Genomic DNA, 17136 nt, shown 5'->3' with positions numbered 1-17136 from the left:
CTTTACAACTACGATCAGGTTTTGAAGAAATCATATCGGATACTGCGCTTTCTCTTTATTTCAGATTTCCACCCTCCATGGTGTTTTATTCTCATTGCTGTCGCAATTTATTTGAATAATGGAAGTATTTGTTATACCTAACGTCGATAGTTTTTGCAGCTCCCTGAAATTGCCTTCCACTTTATCCTTTTGTATAAATTAAATGGTTTTGCCTTTTAGGGGTGTTATAGATGTGGGATAAATAGACCTAAATCCTGAAATCTGCAAGCCAGGGCAGTCACATTTCTTAAACCCTTTGAAGGCATCGATCTTCACTGGCGCCTCACTAAAATCTCCATCGCTTAGTGCGACAAAGGCTTAATAATAGCGTGTGCGGGGGGGAAAAAAATCCTAGGAACCTGAATACCTTTCTCTTGCCTCCGAAGACTACAACGCTAACAAACACCTGGGTTAATTACAAAGTTCACTTTCATTACAAATCACCACAGCTGCTCCTCACAAGGATGGTACTGTTGACCGTCATCAACAAAACGTGGAGCTGGGGGGCGGGGAGTACAGTAGGAAAGTCCTGACCAGCCCTGCTGAAGGATTCTAATCCGAAACGTCACCTTTCCTGCTCCTCTTGCTGCCTGGCCTGCTGGGTTCCGGCAGCTCCACATTTTGCTATCCAAGACCACCCACTAACTCGATTGCCCCTCACAAACATGTCACAAGCCCACCATCCATTCTTCCCAAAAATGGCAGCCTCACGCAGCTCAACATTGATCCCTCACAAAGATGGCGCCGCACCCATTCGTTGAACGTCATACAACGGGGAATTCTCACGATACGTGGATAAGACTTATGGCCCAGAAATCTTTGCGTTTCCTCTTTCCCCACGGCGCTTGGAAATGGGTAGGTTGAGGATTTGAATTTGTTGATTAGTGGAATCCGAATCCATCCGCAACTGGATCCAGTTGGGCTCGGCAAAATCTCCCAAATTTGATTGCAGACAGTGTGGCGATGAGGATGTACTGTGATTGGGCTGACGGGTCGAGTTGATTCTGATAGTATTTTAATGTTTTAGGATGGTCTGGTGGAGAGATTCGACATGGCGCCGTCAGGCTCTGCCTGCAAACAGGGCGACGGGCCTACACCAGGCGCGTGGATATCTGACAGTATACTCATTACCACCTCCCTTACAGAGACAAAAAACACTGGCTGAGATGCAGACCCCGCGGCCTGAATATTGGGAATCAAAGCAGAGGCTGCGGCTCTTACACCGAGGCCCTGCTGTTCCAGAAGTAACTGCCCTGTACTCGTAGTTTACAATTTCTGTTCATTATTTTGCCTCAGGACTTGCTTCATTAGGGATTGGTTATTAATGTAACATGAATGTCCCAAGCCAAAAGTTGCATTTGTACCCAAGTGATTAGTAAAGTATGATCCACGTCCATCAGGTTATTTGTGCTGCGCTTTTCAAACTTACTTCGTGGATTGCGATTTCTTTTGCATCACTACGGTTAGTTTTCTTCACGAAGCAATTTGAGATTTGTTCTGTTTTGCAGAGCAGTTATAAAGTGTATACCAATTTCAGTCAGCAAAATTTTGTAACTTGGTGTACAGTTTTATTGTAAAGGCTCTGGTCTGTAATTAACCAGATGTAAACAATGGAGCTTACTATGTTTGCTGTTGAGTTTATTTTCTCTGGAACTAATATATTAGCAAGTAGTGACAACTGGGGTGCTGCAGGCATCAATGCTTAGGACCCCAGCAGTTCGCAGTATACAATAAAGATTTGACTGAGAGAGCTAAATGTAATAACTCCAGATTCGTTCATAACGCTAAGGCGAGTAAGAAGGTGAGTTGCGTACAGAAATGTTTCAGTATCTTTGGACAAGGTGAGTTGAGTAGGCAATGCAAAGCAGTGTAGATTTTTGTGTGGTTATCCATTTTGAGAGCAAAAATAAGCCAAATTATCACCCGTCCCAAAATTGAGAGAAGGGAGGGCGCACTGAGACCTTGGTGCCTTTGTACGTTAGTCGTTGAGGGTACACATGCAGATATGGCAGGTGGTCAAGAAGGCAAATGATATGCTGCCCTTCATAGCGAAAGGATTTGAGAAGGTTGGCAGTGCTATCTTGCTGTAATTGTACAGGGCCTTGGTGAGGCAGGACTGACATACAAGGAGCGGTTCAATCAGTCTAGACTTCACTGATTCACTGGAATTGAGAAGAATGATGGGAGATCTCAGAAAACTATAAAATTCTAGCAGGACTGGACAGGGTAGATGCAGGAAGGATGTCCCAGATGCTGGGGGATCCAGAACAAGCCTTCACTATCTAAGGATAAAGAGTACACTATTTCACACTGAAGTGTGGAAAAACGTCTTCAATGAAAGAGTGATGAGTCTGTGGAATTCATTACTGTAGAAAGCAATTGATGCCAAAATGTCATATTATTTCAGTGTGTCAGATAAAGTATCCTCGGTTAAAGACATCAAAGGATATGGGGAAAAGGTGGGAATAGGCTTATTGAGTTGAGTAATCAGGCCACGATCATAATGAATAACAGGGCAGATTGAAGGGCTGAATGGCCAACTCTTATGTTCTGTTTTGCTCCTATATTTCTATTTTGTATTGTGATTACTCAAGAGCTTCTTAAAACTTATTTCATTACAGGCATTTCCCGGAACAATTGGCACAAGCGTCGCAAGACTGGAGGCAAAAGGAAGCCATATCATAAAAAAAGAAAATATGAACTTGGTCGCCCTCCTGCAAATACCAAGGTATGAGAAACAGAACCATTGTGTTGGTATTTGTATTAGAATTGATATAAGTGCAGTTTTGTTTCTTATTTTCTGGCAGTGTGAATGATGAAAATATGACCCTTTGGATAGGTGGATTGTTTTGACTGTTCTGGTCATATTTGGATCCACCGATGGTGTTCTTGTCATAGTTACACTGACTATACTGCCTGTATAATTTTCTCCTTTCCTCTTGTAGAATACGTTAAGGTTATTTAAAGTATCTTTTTCTACCTAAGTTGAACTTTGTATGTCTTTCAAAAGGCTCAAGCAGGGAGTATGGCAAGGCAGTGATTTACAGTAGGGGTGAAATCTACCAATCATATGTTTTGCAGCCAGTAAATTTTGAAAATAGAGGTGTTAACCTATCACAAATGTAGCTTTATGACAATCTGCATGTTATATAGTGGCTGTGCAAGCAAGGGTCTATTTTATTTCCACAATGTCAGACTTCCTCAATTATAAGTGGCAGTTCAGTTCAGATTTTGCACTGTTGATAATGACTGATATTGAAGTTTTCAGTGTTTGGTGATATTCTTCACTTGCCTGTAGATTGGTCCACGCCGTATTCACACAGTGAGAGTCCGCGGTGGTAATAAAAAGTACCGGGCACTGAGGTTGGATGCTGGAAACTTCTCCTGGGGTTCTGAATGTAAGTTGTTCGTGCGTAGTCTTATTTCTTTGTTCTGTGCTTGTGTTTCTTTGGTAGATACTTTCCAGTTAACTGTGTCATCGCTAAACCAGTAGTAAAACATCTCTCATTGCAGGTTGCACACGGAAAACGAGGATCATTGACGTGGTGTACAATGCCTCAAACAACGAACTGGTTAGGACAAAAACATTAGTCAAAAACTGTATTGTTCTAATTGACAGTACTCCCTTCAGACAGTGGTATGAATCTCACTTTGCGCTTCCACTCGGCCGGAAGAAAGGTGCCAAGCTGGTATGTGCCATGTTAATGATAGTGCTCTAATTATCAATCGCTTGTCAGGAGTTCATTGAGTTATGTGGGCTGGTTCACTTTAAAATAAAAACATCCATTAAAAGTTATAAAGCAGACATTGCAGAATTTATAAAACTGATTTTGTGTTATGTGCCCGCCCATTGTGTGATAAATGCCCAGGCAGTGTGGCAGCATGGTGTTTACATTGTCTGCAGAGCTTTTCGAGGTGAACTCCCGTAAAGGAAAGGTACGTACAAAGTAAACTGTTCATGTATCCAAATTATATGATCGCCAGCAATATCTAGTGATGTCTGGCGAGTTGTAGAGTTTCTCTGTCAGGGACTGTGGTTACTTTTTCAGAATTGGCTTGAAATATGGCAGCTATTTCAAGTGGTTCAAATCTTGACATTTACTGTTTTTGCTCTTTGAAGAGCTTCCAACCTGTTTTGGAATTTCCACTTTTACATTCTGACTTCTTCTAAATTTAGCAAGGTTTTAGCCTGCTGTTACTTCAGTCTATTTTTCCATTCACTAACTGCTCTAATAACTCCAGCCTCTTCAATTTTTTTTATTACGTTGAAGCTTGAACTTCTTTCACGTGTTGCTTCTGTAGCAGTTTGGTTTCCTCTGTCCTGCTTCAGTTGTTTCACTCGAACATTTGATTTCTGAAAGGACTCTATGCATTGTTCTTCTCCACCTATTTTTGCAGGTCTCTCATTTGCTTCAATGTTGCTCTGAGTTCACATTGCTATTTTAGCAGCTGCTCATACTGAGTCTGATCTGTTGTACGTGTGAGTAGCTCCAGATCTTCCTGCAGCCTGACAATGTTTTCACTGAATTGATGATACAGTTCTTACTGCTCCCTTTATTTCTTTGTCAGCTGTTAATTCATCATTTTATGAAATGAGAAAAGATTTCCCATAACGATTTTATAATTGATGACATGACATTCTCAAGTCTGGGTTTACCCTGAGCTAATTATTCAGCCTTTTCCTCTTTAATTTCCCCCCACCCCACCCCAGTAGTGGGCTGAAATTTTAGTTCCCCTAATTCAGAAGAAAGTGAAGTATTCTGTTCTTACTCAGTTCTGCTAGTGTTTCTTAATAATTTTCCATTTTTGTTGTGTCTCTGACTGATTCCCTGCACTGTGACCACTGGTGGGCCACCATGGTTTTATACCAGCAATGTGACAAAGAACACGCGCACAGTCCAGGCAGATGAGTTGTATGCTGGAAAGTTTTACATTTGTAGGATTTGTCATGCCTTCCCCAGACCAAAAATGCATCTTTTCAGAATTTCAGAGTAGTATACTAACGCTTGCCCCTGTGTCAGTCTTGATCAGATGTTTCACGTTTGTGCAAGCACTTGGTGAGGTGGTATGATGGCATTGATGTTTCCATGTGAATAACAGTGTTTCGCACTATGTTCACCATTCTTGTGTATATTGTCAAGATGCTGCTTTGTTTGTCATCTCTGTTATGCCTCTGGTGTGATACCTGATGGTTTGTATTGTGGTTCAAAAGGTGCTCCTCGTGTGGTCTGTTGAAACAGTGCACAATTTTTTGTAGCTACACTATGTTGCTCTAATGCACTGCCTCTGCCTATGGGCTGATCTACCACGTGCCTTGCAAATTCATTGAAATCAGGAGTCCACATCTTTCACACATCTTGCTGTGTTTGGGTGTTGTCATGATGAATACTGCGGTGTTTGTGGCTATGAGGATCGCTTTATACTAATGTCGATACTATAGTAGCTTTTCAGTGATGTTATTCATTGGTTTGATGAACAAATCTTTTTGGAAAGCTTCCATGGAGTGGGGTCAATCACTAAGTTACAAATTCTGATTGCTAGCTCCCCGTTTGAAATGTCAAAATGAGCCCTTTACCCTGCATCTGCCCACTGAGGTCTATGGCTCTGTCTAAATTATGTGACTCCAGTTAAAGAATATGGAATTTAAATCAGTTATGAACTGGTCCTGATGTGGTCCATAGCATTTGGAGACTTTTCACCTGTTAAATCGTAATGTCTGCAAACCTTTGTTCCGGATGGGTGGACAAATTTTAATGGCTGTTCTATATCAGACATGTTCAAATCTAGAAATTATAGCTCTAAATGCTGTTTACATATGAAAAGATTTTTGCGCAGCCTAATTTTCCCTAATTTAAACTCTGGAATTTGTCTTGCCACTCTTAATGATATACCTTCAACCCTCAGAAGAGGGTCCCACCCAGATCCTCACCCTATCCCTGTAACCCCTCATTTCCCATGGTTAATCCGTCTAACATGCACAGGACACAATTGGACAATTTAGCATGGCCAATCCATCCACATTTCACATCTTTGGACTTGCTTGTGATCATGTACCTGGATTTCCAGAAGGCATTTGACAAGGTGCCACACCAAAGGCTGCTATATAAGATAAAGTTGCACAGAATTACAGGTAATTTATTGGCATGGATAGAGGATTGGTTGACCAGTAAGCAAAGAGTAGGGGTAAATGGATGTTTTTCTGGTTGGCGGTCAGTGGCTAGTGGTGTGCCTCAGGGAGCAGTGTTGGGACCACAGTGTACAATTTACGTGGATGATTTGGAGTTGGGGACTAAGTGTGGTGTGTCAAAATTTGCATATGACACTAAGGAGAGTGGTAGGGCAAAGGTCTGGCAAATGGAGTACAATGTTGATAAGTGTGAGGTCATCCATTTTGTTAGGAATAACAGCAAAATGGACTATTTTAAATGGTTAAAAAAAATTGCACGCTGCTGTGCAGAGGGACTTGCGTGTCCTTGTGCATGAATTGTTGAAGGTGGGATTGCAGGTGCAGCAAGTAATTAAAATGGCAAATGGAATTTTGTCTGCCATTGCTTGAGGGATGGAGTTTTAAAAGCGGGAGGCTATGCTGCAGCTGCATAGGGTTCTAGTGAGGCCACATCTCGAGTACTGTGTGCAATTTTGGTCTCCTTACTTAAGAAGAGATATACTAGCACTGGATGGGGTGCAGAGGAGATTCACTCAGTTGATTCCAGAGTTGAGAGGGTTGGATTCTGAGGAGAGACTAAGTATACTGGGATTATACTCATTGGAATTCAGAATAATGAGGCGAGATCTTATAGAAACATAGACGTTTATGAAGGGTATAGATAAGGTGGAGGCAGGGAAGTTGCTTTTGCTAGCAGGTGAAACTAGGATTAGAGGGCATCACCTCAAAATAAAGGGAAGCAGATGTAGGACTGAGGTCAGCAGGAACTTCTTCACCCAAAGGGTTATGAATCAGTGGAATTCCCTGCCCAGTGAAGCGTTTGAAGCTACCTTGCTGAATGTTTTTCAGGCAAGGCTAGATATATTTTTGAACAGTAAAGGAATTAAGGGTTATGGTGAGTGGGTGGCTAAGTGGAGCTGAGTCTCAAAAAGATCAGCCATGATCTTATTAAATCACGGGGCAGGCTTGAGGGACCAGATGGCCTACTCCTCCTAGTTCTTATGCACGTCTTGATCACTTGCCATTCTCAAGTCTGTTAAACACGTACTAGGCATTTTTCTGTTCACCAACAAGCTGTATTTTTCAATATTCTGGAACCTACAAAGGCATGGAGATTGACTTGTGCACTTTAATAAATGTAAGACTGTTGGATCATGCGTACTTTCATTTCAGGCTGTTCAAGCTTGATAGGACCTCTATCGCTCACAGGTAGTGATTAACTCCATGGATTAGTTTATTTGAAACAGCAGAATATGAATAACGAAGCAAACCTTTCAGCACCCGACTGCTGTCATGTGCAGCTTTATGAACCCACAGCATACTAACTAATGGGCAGATTCACAATATTGTGTGTATATCATAGAATCCCTTCAGTGTGGAAACAGGTCCTTCGGCCCAACAAGTCCACACCCACCATCAGAGCATTTCCCTAGGCCCGTCCCCCTATGACCCACCTAATTTACACATCCCTGAACACTTCATGCAATTTAGCGTGGCCAGTCCACCTAGCCTGCACATCTTTGGACTTTGGGAGGAAACCGGATCAGCCGGAGAAAACCCATGCAGACATGGGGAGAATATGCAAACTCCACACAGACCGTCGCCCGAGGGTGGAATTGGAACACAGGTCCCTGGTGCTGTGAGGCAGCAGTGCTAACCACTGAGCCACCGTGTACCCTATGAGAGAAGTCCTTAAATGTGACCTCTCGATTAAAAACAAAGTACACGTGCAACAGTAGGAGGAACACCTGTTTGGTTGAATTAAATAACAACATTCATTTCTATTCTGTAGGATTAGGCATTTTTGCTGCCAATACCTTCTCAATAAAGTAACAGCTAGAGTGCCAGAAACACTCCAGAAACCTGGCAGCTTCTATGAAGGGAGAAAGCAAGATTGGTACCATTCATCAGAACTCATTGCAGATGAAGTAAGCTATAGCAATTTCAAGGAAATTGCAGGGAAGAATAGGGTGGAGGGCAAAATTAACTCAATTAGAAAACAGTGATGGCACAAGGCAAAGGGCCTTGCAATGGGTCCCCTTTCCTAATTATCAGATTCTTCCCTGTGTGACAAAAACACTAACCATTTACATCTCTCTGAACTTATGTTTGTTTCTCTGACTCTGTTTAATCATTCCAGCTATCATAGCGCTCTCGTTGTTTTGCTCTTGCACTTGCACCTGCCCTAAAAATCTAATCTTTTTAGTAAAAATGAAAGATTTTCAACCAGAACTGGTATCCCCAGTACTCCTGGGTATTTCTAGGAATTCCCTGCACTCTTTTCAGCGATTCTGTTGAATTTCCAGTTTCTTGCGTCCTGGCTTTTGCTTTTATTCTTTGTAGTACAGTACCTGTTGCGGGTTTTGGTGGTTGGGTTTTCAGCAAATCTTGGTAATTAGAACATTTTTATTATGTAGTGTGCTACCTTTGAAAAATATCATTTTATATTTGGTAGAAATGCTAATACAAATAATAAAAATGCTAATGTCCTTCAATCAGGTATTGCATGATAACTGCTCCTTTTGCAGTTTTCTCTAATTACCATTTTCTACAAAACAGCAGAGTATGAATTTAGACCTAGATAATTTCAAATTATTTTGAATTAACAGATAAAATGTTTTCAGCGAGGTTGTCTGGAGCAAAAAAATGCCATGAACAGATGAGTGCTGAGGGGTAAACCACAGATGATGTTTAAATGTAGTGTGAATGTGGTTTTCAGTTTTTTCCTTAGAAAGGGTTTACTGGACTAATACCAAGACATGGTGGGTTGTCTTATGAGGAGAGGTTGGACTGGCTATTCATTGGAGTTTTGAAGAGGGATTTGATTGAAACATGTTAGATCCTTAAGGTGGATGTGAAGTGGATGTTTCCTCTTCTGTGGAATCTAGGATGAGAGGTCGCTGATTTTATATAAGGACTTGCTTGTTTATGACAGATGAAATTTAATTATTTGAGGAATATTAATCTTTGGAGCTCTGCTCCCTCTGCCATTTGAGGAAAAGCATCTTTGAAAGCTTTTAAGGCAGGTAAAGTTAGATTCTTGGGAAGCAGTGGGATGAACGTTTATTGGGCTAGGTGGGAATGTGGAGTTGATCTATCAGATTAACTACAGTCTTATTGAATGATGGAGCAGGCTTGAATGACTTACTGTATCAGAGATAATAGGAACTGCAGATCCTGGAGAATCTGGGATAACAAGGTGTAGAGCTGGATGAATACAGTAGGCCAAGCATCTTAGGAGCAGAAAAGCTGACGTTTCAGGCCTAGACCCTTCATCAGAAAAGTTTTTCCCTTAGAATGGGTTTACTGGACTAATACCAGGACATGGCGTTTTTCTGATATATGGTCTAGGGCCGAAACTTCAACCTTCCTGCTCCTAAGATGCTGTTTGTCCTGCTGTATTCATCCACCTCTACACCTTGTTATCTTGAATGACCTACTCTTGTTCTTAGCTAGTCCAAATGTAAAACATGATCCATAAATTCTATGGTCGTGGTACTCAACTAGTTTTTAGTTGTGTTAGACCGACTCATGTTTCATACTGTCAGCTGAGTTGAGATTTTCTAGATTTTTTAAAAAGATACACTTCCCATTTCTTACATAAGATACCACTTCTGTTTCAGACCCCTGAAGAGGAAGAAATTTTGAACAAGAAGAGGTCAAAGAAAATTCAGAAGAAATATGATGATCGCAGAAAGAATGCAAAAATCAGCCCACTGCTTGAAGAACAATTCCAGCAAGGAAAACTGCTCGGTATGTACAAAGAGATAATGGGAACTGCAGATGCTGGAGAATTCCAAGATAATAAAATGTGAGGCTGGATGAACACAGCAGGCCAAGCAGCATCTCAGGAGCACAAAATCTGACGTTTCGGGCCTGGACCCTTCATCAGAGAGGGGGATGGGGAGAGGGAACTGGAATAAATAGGGAGAGAGGGGGAGGCGGACCGAAGATGGAGAGTAAAGAAGATAGGTGGAGAGAGTATAGGTGGGGAGGTAGGGAGGGGATAGGTCAGTCCAGGGAAGACGGACAGGTCAAGGAGGTGGGATGAGGTTAGTAGATAGATGGGGGTGCGGCATGGGGTGGGAGGAAGGGATGGGTGAGAGGAAGAACCGGTTAGGGAGGCAGAGACAGGTTGGACTGGTTTTGGGATGCAGTGGGTGGGGGGGAAGAGCTGGGCTGGTTGTGTGGTGCAGTGGGGGGAGGGGTCGAACTGGGCTGGTTTAGGGATGCAGTAGGGGAAGGGGAGATTTTGAAACTGGTGAAGTCCACATTGATACCATTAGGCTGCAGGGTTCCCAGGCGGAATATGAGTTTCTGTTCCTGCAACCTTCGGGTGGCATCATTGTGGCAGTGCAGGAGGCCCATGATGGACATGTCATCTAGAGAATGGGAGGGGGAGTGGAAATGGTTTGTGACTGGGAGGTGCAGTTGTTTGTTGCGAACTGAGCGGAGGTGTTCTGCAAAGCGGTCTCCAAGCCTCCGCTTGGTTTCCCCAATGTAGAGGAGGCCACACCGGGTACAGTGCATGCAGTATACCACGTTGGCAGATGTGCAAACCTGCCTGCCCTGGTCGACCCATCGTCTCAGCCTGCTCCTGCCCCACCGAACTCATCCCCACCTATCTGGACTCCATTTTCTCCCCTTTGGTCCAGGAACTCCCCACCTACGTCCAGGACACCACCCACGCCCTCCACCTCCTCCAGGACTTCCAATTCCCTGGCCCCCAACACCTCATATTCACCATGGACGTCCAGTCCCTGTACACCTGCATTCCGCATGGAGATGGCCTCAAGGCCCTCCGCTTCTTCCTGTCCCGCAGACCCGACGAGTCCCCCTCCACCGACACTCTCATCCGCCTAGCTGAACTCGTCCTCACCCTCGACAACTTCTCTTTTGACTCCTCCCACTTCCTACAGACTAACGGGGTGGCCATGGGCACCCGCATGGGCCCCAGCTATGCCTGCCTCTTTGTAGGTTACGTGGAACAGTCCATCTTCCGCACCTACACAGGCCCCAAACCCCACCTCTTCCTCCGGTACATTGATGACTGTATCGGCGCCGCCTCTTGCTCCCCAGAGGAGCTCGAACAGTTCATCCACTTCACCAACACCTTCCACCCCAACCTTCAGTTCACCTGGGCCATCTCCAGCACATCCCTCACCTTCCTGGACCTCTCAGTCTCCATCTCAGGCAACCAGCTTGTAACTGATGTCCATTTCAAGCCCACCGACTCCCACAGCTACCTAGAATACACCTCCTCCCACCCACCCTCCTGCAAAAATTCCATCCCCTATTCCCAATTCCTCCGCCGCATCTGCTCCCACCATAAGACATTCCACTCCCGCACATCCCAGATGTCCAAGTTCTTTAAGGACCGCAACTTTCCCCCCACAGTGATCGAGAACGCCCTTGACCGCGTCTCCCGTATTTCCCGCAACACATCCCTCACACCCCGCCCCCGCCACAACCGCCTTAAGAGGATCCCCCTCGTTCTCACACACCACCCTACCAACCTCCAGATACAACGCATCATCCTCCGCCATTTACAATCCGACCCCACCACCCAAGACATTTTTCCATCCCCACCCCTGTCTGCTTTCCGGAGAGACCACTGCCCTCCAACCCCACCACACCCGGCACCTTCCCCTGCAACCGCAGGAAATGCTACACTTGCCCCCACACCTCCTCCCTCACCCCTATCCCAGGCCCCAAGATGACATTCCACATTAAGCAGAGGTTCACCTGCACATCTGCCAATGTGGTATACTGCATCCACTGTACCCGGTGCGGCTTCCTCTACATTGGGGAAACCAAGCAGAGGCTTGGGGACCGCTTTGCAGAACACCTCCGCTCAGTTCGCAACAAACAACTGCACCTCCCAGTCACAAACCATTTCCACTCCCCCTCCTGTTCTCTAGATGACATGTCCATCATGGGCCTCCTGCACTGCCACAATGATGCCACCCGAAGGTTGCAGGAACAGCAACTCATTCCGCCTGGGAACCCTGCAGCCTAATGGTATCGATGTGGACTTCACCAGCTTCAAAATCTCCCCTTCCCCTACTGCATCCCTAAACCAGCCCAGTTCGTCCCCTCCCCCCACTGCACCACACAACCAGCCCATCTCTTCCCCCCCACCCACTGCATCCCAAAACCAGTCCAACCTGTCTCTGCCTCCCCAGCCGGTTCTTCCTCTCCATCCCTTCCTCCCACCCCAAGCCGCACCCCCATCTACCTACTAACCTCATCCCACCTCCTTGACCTGTCTGTCTTCCCTGGACAGACCTATCCCCTCCCTACCTCCCCACCTATACTCTCTCCACCTATCTTCTTTACTCTCCATCTTCGGTCCGCCTCCCCCTCTCTCCCTATTTATTCCAGTTCCCTCTCCCCATCCCCCTCTCTAATGAAGGGTCCAGGCCCGAAACGTCAGCTTTTGTGCTCCTGAGATGCTGCTTGGCCTGCTGTGTTCATCCAACCTCACATTTTATTATCTCGGTATGTATAAAGATCCTGTTATTTGTACCTAATTCTTTCGCAGAGAATTTCCTGGGTCTTGGAAAGATTCTGAATCCTGATCATTTTCCAAAGTAAGATGTAGAGCTGCAGGTACTAAAGGTCTGAACCTAAAACGGGTCACTGGACTCAAAATTAACCCTGATTTCTCTCCACAGGTGGTGCCGGTAATTTTTACTTTTATTTCATGAATTTTTCCTGGTGAACGTACTTGGCCTATAAAAGAATGCACCAGGGCTTGTATTAAAATTGGCTGTTGAGACTTCTCTCATGGTTCTTTTTATTGCAAGACTGTTTCTCATTGCCCAATTAGCAATTCACCCTTTGAGGACAGCAATTAGAAGGTGATAACATTTCACTTGAAAGTATGAGTGCATGTTGTCAGATGAAGGACGGTATAAATTTGGCTGTTATGCTGTGAAAATATAGTCAATTTCTTGTGTAATGACTAGAAAGTAGTTTGTTTCCTTGATTTGTAACCCACTATGTCCAGTGGCTCTAGAGATTGACTGGTGACCTTTATAGAGGGGCACGGATAAGGTGTTGGCCAGTCTTTTTAGTGGGGTGGGCAAGTCCAAAACTAGCGGTCATAGTTTTAAGGTGAGAAGGGAAACATTTAAAAGGGACCTAAGGAGCAATATTTGCATGCAGGAGGAGTGTGTGCATGGAATGAGCTGCCAGAGGTGATGGTGGAGGCTGGTACAATTAGAATATTTAGAAGGCATCTGGATGGATACATGAATAGAAAGGCTTTAGAGGCATATGGGACTAGATTAATTTAGGATATCTGGTCGGCATGGACAAGTTGTACTGAAGAGTCTGTTTCTGTGCTGTACAACTCTATGAATCTATAACTAAAGGTGTTAATTATTCGTTCATTTTGTGGCCTTTGTATCTTGAGCGTTAGTCTACATGATAAAACCTGTGTTGGCTCTTCCCTTCCATTGGATGAATCTTTAGGTAGAAATCCTTGATGGCTTCATAGACCACCTCAAATTGAAGGCAAAATTACTGGAGTTTGGATCCAAACCATACATAAAATTTTCTGATGAAGGGCCTAGGCCCGAAACATCAGCTTTCCTACTCCTAAGATGCTGCTGTGTTCATTCACCTCCACACCGTGTTATCATAAAATGGAAGCCTTTGCCTTTATCTCTGATTTGCTGTTGGCTCTTATCAAGTAAATTTAAAAGTACTACAATTGGCATCATCCTTGGTTAAGTTTGGGAAGACAAATTGTGTAGAGTTTCAGTATTTGATAATCTTATAATGAATGAAAAGCTGTGCATTGTTCTGGCTGATGTATGAGAGCGCTATCAGTTACAATAATTGCCCCACACTTCCCCACCTGCTGATTATATTTGAATGGCTACATGTGTATGGAGACAGCTGTTGAATTGTGTACCCAGTTCAGTTTTGAATTGAAATGGTCAGTCTGCTGTAAGAGGTAATATTCTTCTTTTGCAGCTTGTATAGCTTCAAGACCTGGCCAGTGTGGCAGAGCTGATGGCTACGTTCTTGAAGGAAAGGAGCTGGAATTCTACTTGAGGAAGATCAGAGCCAAGAAAGGCAAATAAACATATATTCTAAGGAAAATGTGATTAATAAACCATTTTTCACTCAATCTTGTTGTCTTATGTAAAAATCATGAAATGCAAATCCTTCTCTTTTGTGTATGCAGTTATTGACTCCTGGCTGAAATATCCCACCGCACATTTGTTCACAAGTAACTTAGTGTGCAAGCAGAAAGTTAGGCAATAATGAATCAAGAACTCCTACTTGGAGTTATAGAGATGTACAGCACAGAAACAGACCTGTCGGTCCAACATGTCCTGGCCGGCCAGATGGTTTACTTTAATCATCCCATTTGCCAGCATCTGGCCCATATCCCTCTATACTCTTTCTATTTGTAAGCCCAGCGAGATGCTTCTTAAATGTTACAATTGTACCAGCTTCCACACTTCCTTCAGCAGCTCATTCCATGTATCCACCACCCTCTGTGAAAAAGCTGCCCCTTGTGTCCCGTGTAAACCTTTTCCCCTCTCACCTTAAACCTGTGCCCTTTAGTTCAGGGCTCCACTACTCTGGAGAAAAGACTCTGACCATACCCCCTATCGTGTCCCTCATGATTTTATAACAATGTATAAGCTCACGCTTTATCTTCCACTGCCCCAGGGAAAATTGCCCTGGCCTATTCAGCTTGGATTTGAACTTAGTTTAGCTGGCTGATTATTCTAACTGGTTTCCTTCCCTAAGCCATTTGCTTTAAGGATTTACTATTTGTTGCTGTTCTTTAAAACAATTACCAGGAAGCACAATTAAGTGTCTTGTGGCCTTTTCGAGTTTCATTCTTATGCAAGATCAAGTTCGAGTTTACAGAAGAGCTGAGCTTTTGGTTGTGGTTTGTCCCTTTTGAAGGCCGGTGACAATTCTGACTTTACACCCGAGAAATTTTGAAATCATTTCTGTGGAACAATTTGTAAGAAAATTTACTTATTTTACATGGACCACCATATAAGTAGGAATTGCATATGCAAAATTAATGGGTGGGCTCCATATTGTGGTTTTTAGTAAATTTCCCTTTGGTGTCCTCCAGTTTGCTATTCTTCCACCAATCTTAAGGTAGTTATTTTTAAAAAAAATCTGAGTGGTGAGGTACTAAAATATAGTCAGGATAAATGCAGTCATGATTTATTTTAAGTGAAGTGAAGCAATAACATAGAAAAGTACAGGCCCTTCGGTCCACGATGTTGTGCCGTGGAATAATCCTAATCCAAAAATAAAATAACCTAACCTACATTCCCCTCAATTCACTGCTGTCCATGTGCATGTCCAGCAGTTGCTTAAATGTCACTAATGACTTCGCTTCCACGACTACCACTGGCAAACTATTCCATGCGCTCACAACTCTGGGTGAAGAACCTCCCTCTGATGTCTCCTCTATACCTTCCTCCTAACATCTTAAAATTATGACCGCTTGTGGCAGTCAATCAAGAACATCTCGGTATTTATGAAAAGCACCATGAAACACCTGCAGCTGCAAATGTCACAACATAAGACCTTAAGCTATAGGAGCACAATTAGGTTATTTGGTCTATTAAGTTGGTTCTGCCATTCAATTCCTGGCTGATGTACCCATTCTGTTTGATTTGAATGAGTATGATGCAGAAATATGATGTCTGCCTAGGAAAGTTAAGATTATTTTGGAAATGGAGGGAATCTACAATTCACAGCATTACTCATACTTAACCTCTTCTCAACTGTCTTAGGATAACACTTATACAGATACTTTTAGGACATTTGAGGGATATTGGTTATGTGTGGTATGTAGGTTTGTAAGGAAATAAACCTTTTGGGACAAATGAAATATGTTAGCATTTCACAAAGCAACATTGACATTGAATTAAGTAAAAAGAAATTTATCTGTAGAGTGAAGCACATAGTGTCCTTGTCAGATAGAACCATCCTTTCTTTTAGTGTTAATTTGGGTAAAGGAGTGGTCACCATTTTGAAAGTTTCAGATGATGAACCATGAAACTGCTGAGATAGACTTCAGGAGGTTATAGATGGGCCTGGATGAACATTTTAAAAATACTTAAGTGTTTAACTTTATTGGGGAGAATAAGGTAAATTCTTTTAGAATTTGAAGTCTGAAAAGAAAGTAAAAGATTCAGTTGTGACATTCAAAAGTAATTTTTTTAAAGTACTAAACATTCAAAGTGTCTATTAATGTTTGATAGCAAACTAGTTTATAATATCAGCAACCTAGATTGTGAGTGAGTCCCCTGTTAACCAGCACTTGCGCATTGAAAGTTTTTGCCATACTGGACACCCAATAGATATGCCAGAAATTTGGTCCTTGTCCATTCAAGAATAAGTGAATCCTTAATGATAAGCTAGGTCTTAAACTTGAGGAGCATTTAACAGTGCTTCAGAATTTGTTTTTGCAATTAAATGCAGTTTCCAACATATGGTTAAAACCTGAAAAATTCCAACACAACATCCAGTAAGCACTTGGGAAGGAAATTGACAAAGTCAAAAAATGTACAGTGTTTTGATGTTCAATATCAATATTGAATGCTGTTTCTGGAGAAACTCCGCAGGTACGGTATTGAAGGATGTTTGAGGGATCGGGTTAACTGCTTTCTCTTTACAGATCTGCTGAGTTTCTCCAGCAATTTATTTTTTGCAGAACAAAATGTGGCTGCTGCAAATTTGAAATGATCAAAAAATTAGATGATTCAGTTAAATAATCTTTGTCTTGGTGTTGTGGGCAAGTTTAACCATCCTGTCAGTTGCAGCGTGGGTGGAGATTGAAGTTCCTACCAGAGGTGGGAGTAGAAGAGTAAATAAATGTTCACTTTGGATTTCAGAGGGGAATAATTGATCAAACTTGATTGTTTTTGAATGCG

General features: G+C 43.1%; 1 protein-coding gene and 1 non-coding gene across 2 annotated transcripts; both read left to right on the top strand.

Annotated features, from left to right (window-relative positions):
* The first annotated feature begins 778 nt into the window (after positions 1–778).
* On the top strand, positions 779–14348 carry rps8a (ribosomal protein S8a). Its single transcript, XM_048539875.2, has 6 exons — positions 779–894; positions 2661–2767; positions 3338–3437; positions 3553–3728; positions 9829–9958; positions 14192–14348. The coding sequence occupies exons 1-6, from the start codon at positions 891–893 to the stop codon at positions 14299–14301; spliced, it is 627 nt and encodes a 208-aa protein (XP_048395832.1). The 5' UTR covers positions 779–890; the 3' UTR covers positions 14302–14348.
* Positions 14349–15034: 686 nt separating this feature from the next.
* On the top strand, positions 15035–15155 carry LOC125456713 (small nucleolar RNA SNORA35). The gene has a single exon (XR_007248499.1). It is a non-coding gene; the product is annotated as a small nucleolar RNA SNORA35 (small nucleolar RNA).
* Positions 15156–17136: the final 1981 nt, after the last annotated feature.

This window comes from Stegostoma tigrinum, chromosome 8, assembly GCF_030684315.1.
Source record: "Stegostoma tigrinum isolate sSteTig4 chromosome 8, sSteTig4.hap1, whole genome shotgun sequence".
Lineage (NCBI taxonomy): Eukaryota > Metazoa > Chordata > Chondrichthyes > Orectolobiformes > Stegostomatidae > Stegostoma > Stegostoma tigrinum.
Note: the sequence above shows the minus strand (reverse complement) of the source record. Positions and strands in the feature narration are given on the sequence as shown.